The following is a 13,556-nucleotide window of genomic DNA, read 5'->3' as shown; positions in this document are numbered from 1 at the left end:
TGTGTGTGTGTGTGTGTGTGTGTGTGTGTGTGTGTGTGTGTGTGTGTGTGTGTGTGTGTGTGTGTGTCCGTGACCAAGAATTGAACTTCATCCCAATCAGTAGCTGATACCCCCTTTGCCATGAGAAATATTTTCCTTTTCACAAACTGATCATCAGAGGGCTCTGTATAGCTGATATTGTGGTGATACCCCTCCCACGGTGTGAAGTCAGGACCATGGTCCTGACAGTTTCCTGTCTGTGAACCCCATTGCATTGTGGGAAATAACAGTTGTTAACAGCTGGGTCCAACTGCCAAAAAAGCAAGCAGCATCTCCTTCCAGTGAAATCATGTGCCAGCAGTAAGAATGTCACCATATGGTAAATGTCAGAATGTGAATCGGGGAGAGGAAAGATTTTACAATGGGAAAATACTGACTAAATAGTTTATACATAATTATTGTAAAAATGAAGCACTTTATTACATTATTTTCACTGGAGTTCCTCTTTAAACAGCTTTGGCCTAGCCTCAGTGGGAGGGTGGGGATGTGTACCAATGTAAAGCAATATATGGATATCGGAAGTGTTTCTGATGCTGAAACCAGGATACTTAACGTAAAAATGGGTATCCTGAATAATTTACTGCATTCTACTTCAGTTGTTACAATTCCTCTTTAGTTAGCGCCGTTGTATTTCTGTAGCGTTATTCAAGCATGAGTGAGAGTCCATACTAAGGTCTATGCTTTGTAGAGCCCTGCTCAATGTCTGAATTCTCTTCTGTTTAGGTGCGATATCGTGTGGAGTGGGCAAAATTTCAGGAAAGGGAGAGAAGAAAGGAAGAAGAGGAGAAAGAGAGAGAGCGTGTGGCCTATGCTCAGATAGACTGGCATGATTTTGTGGTAGTGGAGACGGTTGACTTTCAGCCTAATGAACAAGGTAAGAATGGTATATTTGAAGCGCACCATGCTCACTAGCTCCTATCCTATCATGCATGACTTAGTGGTTGTGAGCAGGATGTAGTTTTACAACTGCATTTTTCAGCACCTGTTTGGTTTCAGAGGGTGGCAACCTTTCACCACGTATTAGTAAACAGATTTGCTGAGCCACTCTGTAGAGCAAGAGGCTTCTCTTTCATGTCGGGTTAAGGGCAGGAGAAATTATTAAAAAAAACAAACAAATTATAGTAAGCATTAAGGTAGACCTGAACTCAACTTTCTCTCTGCTCTAAAAGATATGCAACAGCATAATAACCTTTAAAGAAAAACATTTCTTTTTTACAGGTATTACACTGGAGATTTATTGCAGGATTTGTTTCCGCTTACTGTTTTCATGAAAGCAAACATATTGTTAACATGTTGTGCTTACAAATTAGCTTCTCTGCCGTGGCTGACAGCTGAGGGATCAAATTACAACTTGAAATTAAGACACAGAGGAGGGGGAATTAGAATTTTAACTCTTAACCACCCTGGCGTTCTGATTAAATTGCCAGGGTGGCTGCGGGAGGGTTTTTTTTAAATAAAAAAAAAACTATTTCATGCAGCCAACTGAAAGTTGGCTGCATGAAAGCCCACTAGAGGGCGCTCCGGAGGCGATCTTCCGATCGCCTCCGGCGCCCAGAATAAACAAGGAAGGCCGCAATGAGCGGCCTTCCTTGTTTTGCTTACATTGTCGCCATAGCGACGAGCGGAGTGACGTCATCGACGTCAGCCGACGTCCTGACGTCAGCCGCCTCCGATCCAGCCCTTAGCGCTGGCCGGAACTTTTTGTTCCGGCTACGCTGGGCTCAGGCGGCTGGGGGGACCCTCTTTCGCCGCTGCTCGCGGCGGATCGCCGCAGAGCGGCGGCGATCAGGCAGCACACGCGGCTGGCAAAGTGCCGGCTGCGTGTGCTGCTTTTTATTTCATCAAAATCGGCCCAGCAGGGCCTGAGCGGCAGCCTCTGGCGGTGTTGGACGAGCTGAGCTCGTCCAGACCGCTCAGCAGGTTAATACATACAGGGTGCATTTTTTTTTTTTTCTGTCCCGGGCAAGCGTTCATGTCCACTTTAACCTACATGTCTGCTACACAGAACATTTTTTTTTTCCTGCTATGTTTTTGTTGCATTGATTTAGGACAGATTTGCTTAAAAGATGCAGGAGTTAAAGCGGAACAAAGGAATAAAAAAAAAAAAAAACAACAAAGTGTTTCACTTGGGGCTTCTGCCAGCCCCTTGCAGGCTTCCTGTCCCGCGCCGGTCCTCCACAATCCTCCATTCTCCCGCTGCCAGCTAGCGTGTTCCCGCCTGCATTAACATCCTGTGCTATCCTGAGCGGTAAGGAAACTAGCTGGCGGCGGGAGAACTGAGGATTGTGGAGGACCGGCATGGGACAGGAATGCTGCAAGGGGCTGGTGAAAGCCCCAGGTAAGTGATGCCCTTTTTTTTTTTTTTTTGGCCTTCAATTTCACTTTAAAGGAAAGTAATGTTTTCGCATTAAACGGTCTACACCACTTCACCATGCACGACAGCTCACTAAAGGACCTAAATAAAGAAGTGCGCAGACTAGAAAGGAAGTGGCGAAAATCTCAGAATTCAAAAGATAAACACACCCTTGTCTCTCACCTGGAAAGCTACCAAAATGCGATCACCAAGAAAGAATCCTACCTATCACAGGAGATCGCAAAGGCCGCCAACAGGCCAGCCCAACTATTTTGCACGGTTGATAGACTATGTAACCCATCCTGTCTAAAACCTACTATAACTCCCTCAAAGGAGCTATGTGAGAAATTTGCTTGCTACTTTGCTGACAAAGTATCCTCTATTTGGTCTCTCATTCAGTCCACAGCACCTAAGACTTATTCAACTCCTGGAAATAGTTGCAAAAACAACCTAACACCCTGCACTGACTTCAAAAGTATTAGTGAGGAAGAGATCTCAGACATCCTCCGTAGCCTCCGCCAGACAACCTGCGACCTGGACCAACTAAACATATGCTGAAATGCCCTGACCTGCTTGGTCCAGCATTTCATAAAATAGTAAATTGCTCTCTGCAAGCAGGGAGGTTTCCTACCTATCTAAAAGAAGGAATCATCAAGCCCCTTCTTAAAAAAAAAACTTTCCATGGATCAAGATGCTATGAGCAGCTATAGACCTGTCTCCAACCTCCCCTTCTAAGTTATTGAAAAGGCTGTCTATCTGCAACTTAAAACCAGGCTGTCAATAAACAACATCCTGGACCCTCTACAATCTGGCTTTAAGAAACACCACAGCTGTGAAGCAGCCCTCATCCAAGTCTGCAACGATCTGCTCATGGCAAGGGATAGAGGGGTATGCTCCATCCTAATCCTGTTGGATCTCTCAGCGGCTTTTGATACAGTTGACCACGAAATCCTGCATAACAGACTGCAGGAGTACTGTGGCATCAGTGGATCAGTCCTGCAGTGGTTCAGATCATTCCTGACTGACAGAACACAGAGAGTATCCCTAGGTCCTATAATGTCCAAACCTGCACCTCTACAATTCGGAGTGCCACAAGGATCAATCCTATCCCCTCTGCTGTTTGCAATCTACATGTTGCCAATCGGTACACTTATCCAACGTCATGGCCTGACGTACCACTGCTACGCCGATGACACACAGCTATATCTGTCCTTCAAACCTGGTGGAACAGACCCTACTTCAAAAATAAACTCTTGCTTAGCTGAGCTACAGGCATGGATGAATGATAACTGGTTAAAAATGAATGCTGACAAAACTGAGGTCCTGTTTGTCCAAAGCCAGCACTCGCCATCAAAACAGCCCTATCCTAAAGCAACACCAATCAGGATTGGGAATTCAGACATAAACAGCTCCAACCTTGTAAGCAACCTTGGCGTACTAATCGATGGGAAATTGAGTTTCAGAAACCAAATTTCATCTGTAGTTAAATCTTCCTACTTCCATCTGAAGAACATTGCAAAGATTAAACATCTGATTCCCCCAGAGGATCTTCCAACCCTAGTCCACGCCTTCATCACATCACAGCTGGACTACTGCAACGCCCTTTATGCTGGCCTCCCCAAAAAGGCCCTGCGTCGCCTGCAATTAGTGCAGAATGCTGCTGCCAGATTGCTAACAAACCAGCCTCGCCACTGTCACATTAAACCGATCCTTCGCTCACTGCACTGGCTACCAGTAGAATGTAGAATACTCTTCAAGATTGGACTGCTGACATTCAAATCCCTGCACAATCTGGGCCCTGGATACATGAAGGACTTGCTGAAGCTGCACCACAACTCTCACAACCTCAGATCAGCAAGTTCTATAAACTTGGTCATTCCCAGAGTGCACCTCAAAAAATCTGCAGATAGAGCCTTCTGTCATGCTGCCCCTACTCTTTGGAACTCCCTGCCACACCCAGTAAAGACAGCACCATCCCTGGAGCTATTCAAATCCAGACTGAAAAGCCACCTGTTTAGCCTGGCATTTCCAGACTTCTTCCTCTGTACCACGATGGTCGGAGCCATGCTTATGCGCTTTGAGTCCCACGGGAGAAAAGCGCTTTACAAATGTTATTTGTTGATGCTGTTGTAATGAAGTGTTACTTTACCTGGGGCTTCTTCCAGCCCCTAGCAGTCTATCTGTGCCAGGGGCGTAGTTCTGTTGTCCATCATGCTTCCACTGGCCCCTCTGTTAGCTCTCCGACTCCTGGCTGGGTCAGAGCTTATGCCCGCCTCACAAAGACTTGAACTGCACAAGTGCAGAGTACTCCTGACAATGGAAGCGTCATGACTAGAGGTGCACAGAAGCCGGAGACCCAGCTGGGGATCGGCAAACTTATGGAGGCGGCAACGGCAGACTGGAGGACAAGCCCCAGGCTGGAAGAAGCCCCAGGTAAGTAAAGCTTCACGACTTTAATGCTTTTATCCTTTAAAGCAGGGTTTCTCAACTCCGTCCTCAATAGGGATGATCAATGAGATGCAGATACTTCTGAAATTATGCACATTTTTATGCAAATATATGCAGCTTGAAAAAGGACCAATCAATTTAAACCTGTTTTTAAATTGATTGGTCCATTTTTAAACTGCATACATTTGCATACACATTTACATAAATTTTCATCAACTTGGAGGAATTTGCATCTCTTTGATCATCCCTAGTCCTCAAGTACCCCCAACAGTGTACATGTTTTGCAGAGCACCAAAAAAAAAAAATCACAGGTGAAGTAATTGCTGTCTCAGCAGAGTTCATTCACTGCCTCTGTGGATTTTCACAAAACATTTACTGTTGAGGGAACTTGAGGACTGATTTGAGAAACCCTGCTGAAGCATACTGAGCACCTGGATGCTCCTAAGTTTAGAAAACTTCTCAAACGAACCTCCTACTAAAGGAGATTAAAGTGAACGTAAAGGGAGAAAAGTGCCCCTAGAGGGCACTTACCTTGGGATCAGGAAGCCTCAATGATGTGGCTCATTGATGTGTTTACATCTCCTAGTCAGGAGATATAATCAGAGCAACTACATCTCCCAGCATGCATTGCTGCTGCCAATGACATGGGATATCACTGCGGGAACCTGCAGTTTTGCAGCACAGGTACATAGAGAATAGAGTCCTCCATATAGATGGGGGGCTAATGAACAGCCCCCCATAGGTAAGTAAATGCCTGCTGCACCCCTCAAAATCCACACCATTAACAAACCTCCCTTAGGGCGAGGTTCGTTTGAGAATTCTTTAAAAATAAAAATGTTGTGCACAGTTCACTTTAAACTAACTCTAAGGCCTCGTTTACATTAGGTGCGCTGAGAAATGTGTAAAAGCGCATGTTAAAAAACGCATGCGCTCGTGCGCGCATTAGTGCACGCTTCAGTGTGTTGCGCTGCGCTTTTTTGAGCCCGTTTTTCTTATTGTAGCAGTAGTCAATAAAGCTTAGTTTTCATATGTAAATTTTTTTTTCCTATTAGGGGTAAAAAACCGCATGCGCGTGTATGCGCTTCTATGCTCTACAAAAGCGCACCCATTTACTTGCATTGGTTTGCGCTTTATAGCTTTAATGCACAGAAACGCTGCTCTGCGCAGCGCATAGATGTGAACCGGGCACATTTAATTCGATGGGGAAATCGATACCTTGCAAAACGCACAGGGCAATGCGCCGTGAAATGCATATAGAAACGTCCCTGATGTAAACAAGGCCCAAGGCTCCCTGCACACTGCAAATCTGTTTTGCGATTCCGATTTGCAACTCCAATTTTCCCTGAATGCAATCAACAGAAAAACGGAGTCAAAAACGCAGCATGCAGTAACGATTAAAAGTCGGACTCTGATGTAAAAATCGGAATCGTGTGCAGGGAGCCTAAAGCTTTGTTACAAGCACTGCAGATCAGACATTCAAAAATCACCATGGTAATAAATATTTAGTCTGCATTCTCCTCCTGTTGCCTCCTCAATGTAAGGATGGCGGCACCCTGCAATGGTCAAGAAGCTGACAATGTAGGTACTTCCTCTCTGAACTGAAGTCCTGACTAAACGCAGCGAGTGTACTATTTCTGAATGTTATTGTAGTAGCATAGGTGTCTTGCAGGTCTTCTGAAGCAAAGCAGTTTTAGTTGTGGTAAACATGTTGTGCTTTTGTTTTTTTATTTTGTGCAAGTGGTGAATAAGATGGCATTTTAAATACCTGAAGTAGTACTAACATTGATTTTTATTCTCCAGGCAACTTTCCCCCACCAACAACTCCAGAGGAGCTGGGTGCTCGCATTTTAATCCAAGAGCGCTACGAGAAATTTGGCGAAAGCGAGGAAGTAGAAATGGAAGTGGAGTCGGATGATGAAGAGGAAGTAAAGGATAGCAAGGCCGAAGAATCTACCTCTCAAATGGATCAGGATACTCAAGTACAGGATATGGATGAGGTGATACAGATTTGTAATGTGTATTATTCTCTAATATGTAGGTCTTTTCCTGTGGCAACATATCTAACATTCATCTGAACATGTTATCTTCTGTACAGGGGTCAGATGATGAAGATTATGCACAGAAGGCTCCTCTTCCTCCAGAGTCCCCAATGCCCCCACCCTTACCTCCCACACCAGATCAAGTAATTGTCCGTAAAGACTATGATCCGAAAGGTCAGTGAAGCATTTTTTTAGTGTTCAGTTGTATCACTTTTTTAGAGATTGGCCCTCATCCATCTTGTGTTTCTTCCCACAGCCTCTAAACCCCAGCCACCGGCTCCTGCACCTGATGAATACCTGGTGTCTCCCATTACTGGAGAGAAGATTCCTGCCAGCAAGATGCAGGAGCACATGCGTATTGGACTTCTGGACCCTCGCTGGTTGGAGCAGAGAGATCGCTCTATTCGGGAGAAACAAGGGGATGATGAAGTGTATGCACCAGGTGAGAAGAATGGACTATAGCAATGTGCAAGTAGAGAATACACATTGCTATCAGTTGATAATTTGCAGTTTCCTGCCACATTGCATGAACATGTTCTCATTGTTTAAAATAAAATAAAAATATGTATGTTTTGTTTGACTTACGTAGAAAGGATATATTCATACAGCTTTTTTTTCTTCATCCTTTTAAGCTTTGTACACACACCTGACTTAAAGCAGTTATCGGGCAAAAAAGAAAAAAGTTTCACTTACCTGGGGCTTCTACCAGCCCCATGCAGCCATCTTGTGCCCTCATAGTCACTCACTGCTGCTCTGGTCCCCCTCCGCCAGCTAGTTTAGTTTTTGCCGGCCTCGGGATCGGCGGGCCCCATTGCGTACATTTTTACGCATTTCCGCTGGTGCAGGAAGATTAATGCATACACTTTACGCGTCGGTGGTTCAATGCGTAAAAATGTACGCAATGAACCACTAACACGTAAAAACATGAGTTAATGTTCCTGCACCAGCAGGAATGCGTAAAAATGTACGCAATGCGGCCCGGGCTGGTAGAAGCCCCAGGTAAGTGAAACTCCTTCTTTTTTTTTTTTTTTTTTTTTTTTTGCCTGATAACTCCTTTAAGTCGGCTGATAACAACCGCCTCAGCCGACAGTCAGATCTGTGTACGGATCCCAACCTGCGAGCGATCCGCCAGATGGACCTACTCAACCCCAGCATCGCCAATACTATTGTTTGCAACGCTCCCCCGCCCGCTGTGTGACATCACACATGCACAGCTGTCTACCCCCCCCCCCCCCCCCTCCCTGCTTAGCATAACAGTGTGCCATAGTTGACACGTTTGCAGCCAGGCTCAGCTCCCTATCCTGGACGGGCATCATCAGTTGGCATATGTACGAGCCCTTGGTCTGTATTTTCATGTTCTTTGTGAATCTTGTTCTTATCGCTATCCTTTTTTCTATCTCATTATTTTCTTTATCAGGGCTGGATATTGAGAGCAGCTTGAAGCAGTTGGCTGAGCGCCGTACTGATATTTTTGGTGTAGAAGAAACCGCTATTGGTAAAAAGATTGGAGAGGAGGAGATACAGAAACCAGAGGAAAAGGTACATATTTATTTTTGTAACCATTAACTAAGGAAACATATAGTTTTAATTACTACACAATGCACAACTGAAGAGTGCAAGTCAAGTTGCATCTGTTAATGGGTAACTGAGAAAGCGGTTCAGTGTAACATTGTATAATTTGCCCTTTTTGTTACAGGTGACCTGGGATGGACACTCGGGCAGCATGGCACGTACCCAACAGGCTGCACAAGCTAATATTACGTTACAGGAGCAAATTGAGGCCATTCATAAAGCTAAGGGTCTGGTGCCTGAAGAAGACGGCAAAGACAAAATTGGGCCTAGCAAGCCCAATGAGATCACACCACCACCTCCTCCATCATCTGCTTCCACCATGCCAAGCCCTTCTCCGCCTATAAACTCTGCTCCAAGGCTACCACCTCCAGTGTCCATTCACCAGATGACTCCTGTGTCACGGCTGCCCTCTGTAAGTCTTTACTCTTCCATCATAGTTTTAGAATACAATCATAAACATGGCTTTCTTGTAGACATGACAAGGTTAGCTCTGTAATTTTTATTAACTGTATCCGCTACTGCATATACTTCATTTTAGAGCAAACCCAGGTAATCAAAATGGAGCATCATGAGAGGTTATCTAGTTAATCGTGCATGTCTAAATTTTGATCGCTTCCAGGGACTGAAATGGGTGTAAAAAGGCAGAGAATGTGATAGTAAAAGGATGAAGGTTTTTATTGGTTAATGAAGCCTTCTATCACTATCGCTAAAATTGTAAAATGTAAAATACATGTAAACACATACAAATAAGTACTTCTTTTCCAGAGTAAAATGATCCACAAATAATTTTTCTCCTATATTGCTGTCCCTTACTGTAGATAGTAGAAATCTGACAGAACCAACAGGTTTTGGACTAGCCTATCTCCTCGTGGGGGATTCTTAGGGTTTTATTTTCAAAAGCACTTGGCGAATGGCAGTTGCTCTGTCCAACTGCCAAACAAGTTTGCAGTGAGCAGGGAGGCTGGCCGGCATCATTGTATAAATTCTTTTCAGGGAATGTCTTTATATAGAATAAAAGCCTTGTTGAGAATCCTCCATGAAGGGATAGACTAGTCGAAAACCTGTCGGTTCAGTCAAATTTCTACTACCTACTGTACCAGCAACATAGAAGTAAACTAATTTATGGCTCATTTTACTCTGGAACAAACATACTTCTTATCTGTATATGCTTACATGTGTTTTAAATTTTATGTGATAAAAAAAACCAGGGAATTACCGCACTCTGTAGACTTATGAGACAGTGCTGGAACACAGGCAGCCAGGTCCAAGTAAAGCTAAACAGAAAAAGAGGACGGTCCGCACAAATGTCTTAAAAATTTGGGCATATCCCAGTACAAAAGAAGCACAAAGCTGACATGTTTTGGACCCTTGGGTCCTTTAATCCTAGCCCTGGGCCCAAAGGTCCGAAACATGTCGGCCTTGTGCTTCTTTTGTACTGGGATATGTCCTGAATAAATGTGGATCTTTTTGAGATATTTGTGCGGACCGTCCTCTTTTTTTTTTTTTTTTTTTTTTTCTATTTTACATTTTTTTGGTGATGGTGGTCCTTTAAAGGGACTGATAGGGATGCTTGAAAGGTAAAAAGGAAGGGGCTTCCTCATGACACTTTTTTTTTTTTTTTTTTCATTTTTTTAGTTTTGCTTGATTTTGTCTGGATAAAGTCCTGGTTCAGAAATCATTTTGTCATGCAATTTTTACTGATTAACCTATGATTACATGCTTCACTGCATGCTCAGTGTACATTGTTCAGGTTTACTTTTGCGTCAGTTTTTTGTTCTCTTTTAAAGAGAACCCGAGGTGGTTTCTAATAATCCTAATAGCACACAGAGGCTGGGTCTGCATATAATGCCCAGCCTGTGTTACAATACTGCTCCTCCCAGGCCCCCCCCCCCCCGCACTCTGCTTGCCCCATAAATCAAACGCCGTGCTAGCGACACGCAGCGTGTCACAGCCGGCTGTTTACCCTTGGCAGTGTCACTCTCGCCGCTCCCCTCGCCTCCTCCATAGCACCGTTCCTCACCTGTGTCCCATCCCTCCAATCAGCGGGGAGGGAAGGGACCGCAGGCGGGGAACAGCGAAATAGGGGAGGCGGGGAAGCGGCGAGAGTGACACTGCCAAGGGTAAACAGCCGACTGCGACATGCTGCATGTCGCTAGCACGACGTTTGATTTATGGGGTCACAGCAGAGCAGGGGGGGGGGGGGGGCTAGGGGGAAGCAGTATAGCAACAGAGGCTGGGCATTGTATGCAGACCCAGTCTCTGTGTGCTATTAGGATTATTAGAAACCACCTTGGGTTCTCTTTAAGAAATGACTAAACAAGACTTGATTGCAGCATCTGATCTTCATGACTTGATTGGGCATATGACTATTTTGCTCTGCACCTGTGCATGGCACCTGCGTTGCTCTCCATTGCAGAGCTGACACCATACAACTACCCTACATGGGACAGCTCTGCGTTGCGCACACAAAATGCATTTGGCGGTGCCCTGTCAGAATGTAGGGCCGTGCAAGTGCATAAGTGGGTGGGGCTACATGTTGAAAGCCGTCACACACGGGGCTCCAAGACTGCATTATAGGAAACGGACCGAGCAGGTGATTATAACTTTCTCTGAGAAGTTCGGTAAAATGTTTTTTGGTGGTTTTTTTTTTCTTTTTTTACACCATAAAGTCTCTTAACCGCTTCTGCACCAGCGCAGTTGAAATCTATGTCCTGCTTGTGGTTGCGCAGCTCTGATAGGATGTAGATTTTAATAATCGTTGCCACGCGGTCCCGCTGATCGCACCGCTTTGTCCCCGCCGCAACCCACTTGCCCTGTTGTCGGTGTGGCGGCAGAGCTGTGTGAGCCGGTCAGGAGCCTATTTCATTGGCTCCTGACCCTGTCATCACTGTGAGCCAATCCCATTAGCTTACATTGGACAGCGTCGGGAGCCAATGAAAGCGGCTTCTGACCTGCTCACACAGCTCTGCCGTCAGAGGGACCTGCGGTGGGAGCAGCGGATCATTGTGGTGATTCGTCAGTAAATGCCGCTTTACCGTACCAGCATTCTCTGGTCCTTTAAGGACCACTATTGCAAAAATTGTAAAATTTATAATACATGTGTACACATAAGTACACTTCTTCCAGAGTAAAATAATAAATAAATATATTCCAGAGTAAAATAATAAATTACTTTTCCCCTATGTTGCTGTCACTTACAGTAGGTAGTAGATATCTGACAGAACTGACAGGTTTTGGACTAGTCCATCTCCTCATGGGGGATTCTCAGGGTTTTCTTTATTTTGAAAAGCATTTTATGAATGGCAGTTGCTCTGTCCAACTGCCAAATCTGTGAGCAGGGAGGCTGGTCAGCATCTTTGTATGAATCCTTTTCAGGTAGTAACTTTATAAAGAATAAAGGCCATGCTGAGAATCCCCTATGGAGGGATGGACTAGCCCAAAACCTATTGGTAATGTCAGATTTCTACTAATTACTGTAAATGCCAGCAACATGGGAGAAAAGTCATTTATGGCTCATTTTACTCAGGAAGCAACGTACTTCTTATTTGTACATGTACACATGTATTTTAAATTTTACAATTTTTGTGACAGTGGTCTTTTAAGGGGACAGAGACTGCTGGTACTGAAGTAGTCAATGTTAGCGGAACACTTATCCAAACAAAACACTTACTGATAGCTGTACAGAAAGTTAGAGGTGCCATAATAACATACAGTAGAATGTTGTAAATTATTAAAAATACCCACTTTTAAATTATTTTTTCTTTATTTTCAGGGCAGTTCCTCTTTAACTGTAATTCACCACAAAGGAATGGTTCAAAATATGTATTGAAATAACAATTTTAAGTAGAAACCACTATTTAATGTCAACTTTGTTGATTTAAACAAGTGCCTGTGGGAATACAGCCCTGGTTTAAACTGAGGACAACTCTGTACTGTAATTCAGTGTTGCATTCAGTTGTCTGTCTGGATTTTTGGTTTAAAAGTACAGTACTCTGGTGAAAGCTTTCCATGAGGATGCTGTGGCTCAGCATAGCAGTAGTTTGGTAAGGAGTGCAGGACATGGTATATATTAAACACATTTTTCAACAGATGCCACCACCAGTCCGTACTACTATGATGTCTGCTATGCCTATGATGCAAAGGCCCCCCATGGCTTCCGTGGTGCGTCTTCCTCATGGATCTGTGTTGGCTGCCCCAATGCCTCCTATCCTACACACTCCTAGGATAAACGTGGTGCAAATGCCACCCAACCCACCTCCGATGATGGCACAGAGGTCCCCACACATGATTGTTCCAGCTGGTAAGTGTTTTGTTTTTCCCTGTTGGTCCACATGCAATATAACGTAAAAGTTTAATGAGCATTTCATTGGTAAGCAAAATACAGTTTCTCTTTTCATTCATTTTACTTTACATTATTTTACACATGTGCAGATATGTACACATTTGTTGGTAGGCTCAAAGCAAATCTGCTTCGAGGATTTAATCCTGTGCAATAGCACGGTGCCACTCGTGCATGGAGGAAACAGCCATGCGTGTGCAGCTTATGTTACAGGGCAGGCTGTACTTTGTGCCTGCACAGTGCGGCTGCACTTTTACACAGCTGCTCGCAATATTCGACATTACTGTCGCATATTGTCAGATGGTCCCAGCGCAGGATTGGAGGGGCATAAAAATATTGAGGAGGCCTCTGGACTATCCAAAGGCTTCCCTTTACTGAGGTATTTCACTTTTGTTTTCTTTAAATTCACTTCAGGTATGCTTTAAACCGGTTGTATTGCTAGACTGTTGTTAGCTGAGCTGGCCGGGTGGGATGTTTTCGTCAGGAAATCTAGCATTAAAAAATGTGTCTACTGAAATCGCTGAATCTGACATCTGGATATGAAGGCTGCCATATTTATTTCATTTAAATAATGAAAATTGTCTGGCTGTCCTGCTGATCTTCTGCCTTGAATACTTACAGCCATAGACCTGGAACAAGCATGCAGGTCAGATTTTTTTTTTATTTATTTTTAACCAAAGCCTGACCCTGATAGCTGCATGCTTGTTTCTGGTGGTGTGATTCAAATACCACTGCAGCCAAAGATCAGTAGGACTGCCAGGCAAGT

At 44.3% G+C, this 13,556-nt stretch overlaps 1 protein-coding gene across 1 annotated transcript in view; it reads left to right on the top strand.

The window, feature by feature from the left end:
- Positions 1-13,556, top strand: part of SF3A1 (splicing factor 3a subunit 1) — a 52,375-nt gene that overhangs the window by 24,839 nt on the left and 13,980 nt on the right. Inside the window, exons 6-12 of the mRNA XM_068240497.1 lie at positions 763-913; positions 6,641-6,837; positions 6,936-7,053; positions 7,136-7,321; positions 8,297-8,418; positions 8,576-8,863; positions 12,541-12,751. Coding sequence (XP_068096598.1) covers positions 763-913; positions 6,641-6,837; positions 6,936-7,053; positions 7,136-7,321; positions 8,297-8,418; positions 8,576-8,863; positions 12,541-12,751 — 1,273 coding nt within the window. The remainder of the gene's footprint in view (positions 1-762; positions 914-6,640; positions 6,838-6,935; positions 7,054-7,135; positions 7,322-8,296; positions 8,419-8,575; positions 8,864-12,540; positions 12,752-13,556) is intronic.

This window comes from Hyperolius riggenbachi, chromosome 1 (genome assembly GCF_040937935.1).
Source record: "Hyperolius riggenbachi isolate aHypRig1 chromosome 1, aHypRig1.pri, whole genome shotgun sequence".
In the NCBI taxonomy this organism is placed as follows: domain Eukaryota; kingdom Metazoa; phylum Chordata; class Amphibia; order Anura; family Hyperoliidae; genus Hyperolius; species Hyperolius riggenbachi.
The sequence above is the reverse complement of the archived record's forward strand: the minus strand, read 5'-3'. Positions and strand labels throughout refer to the sequence as shown.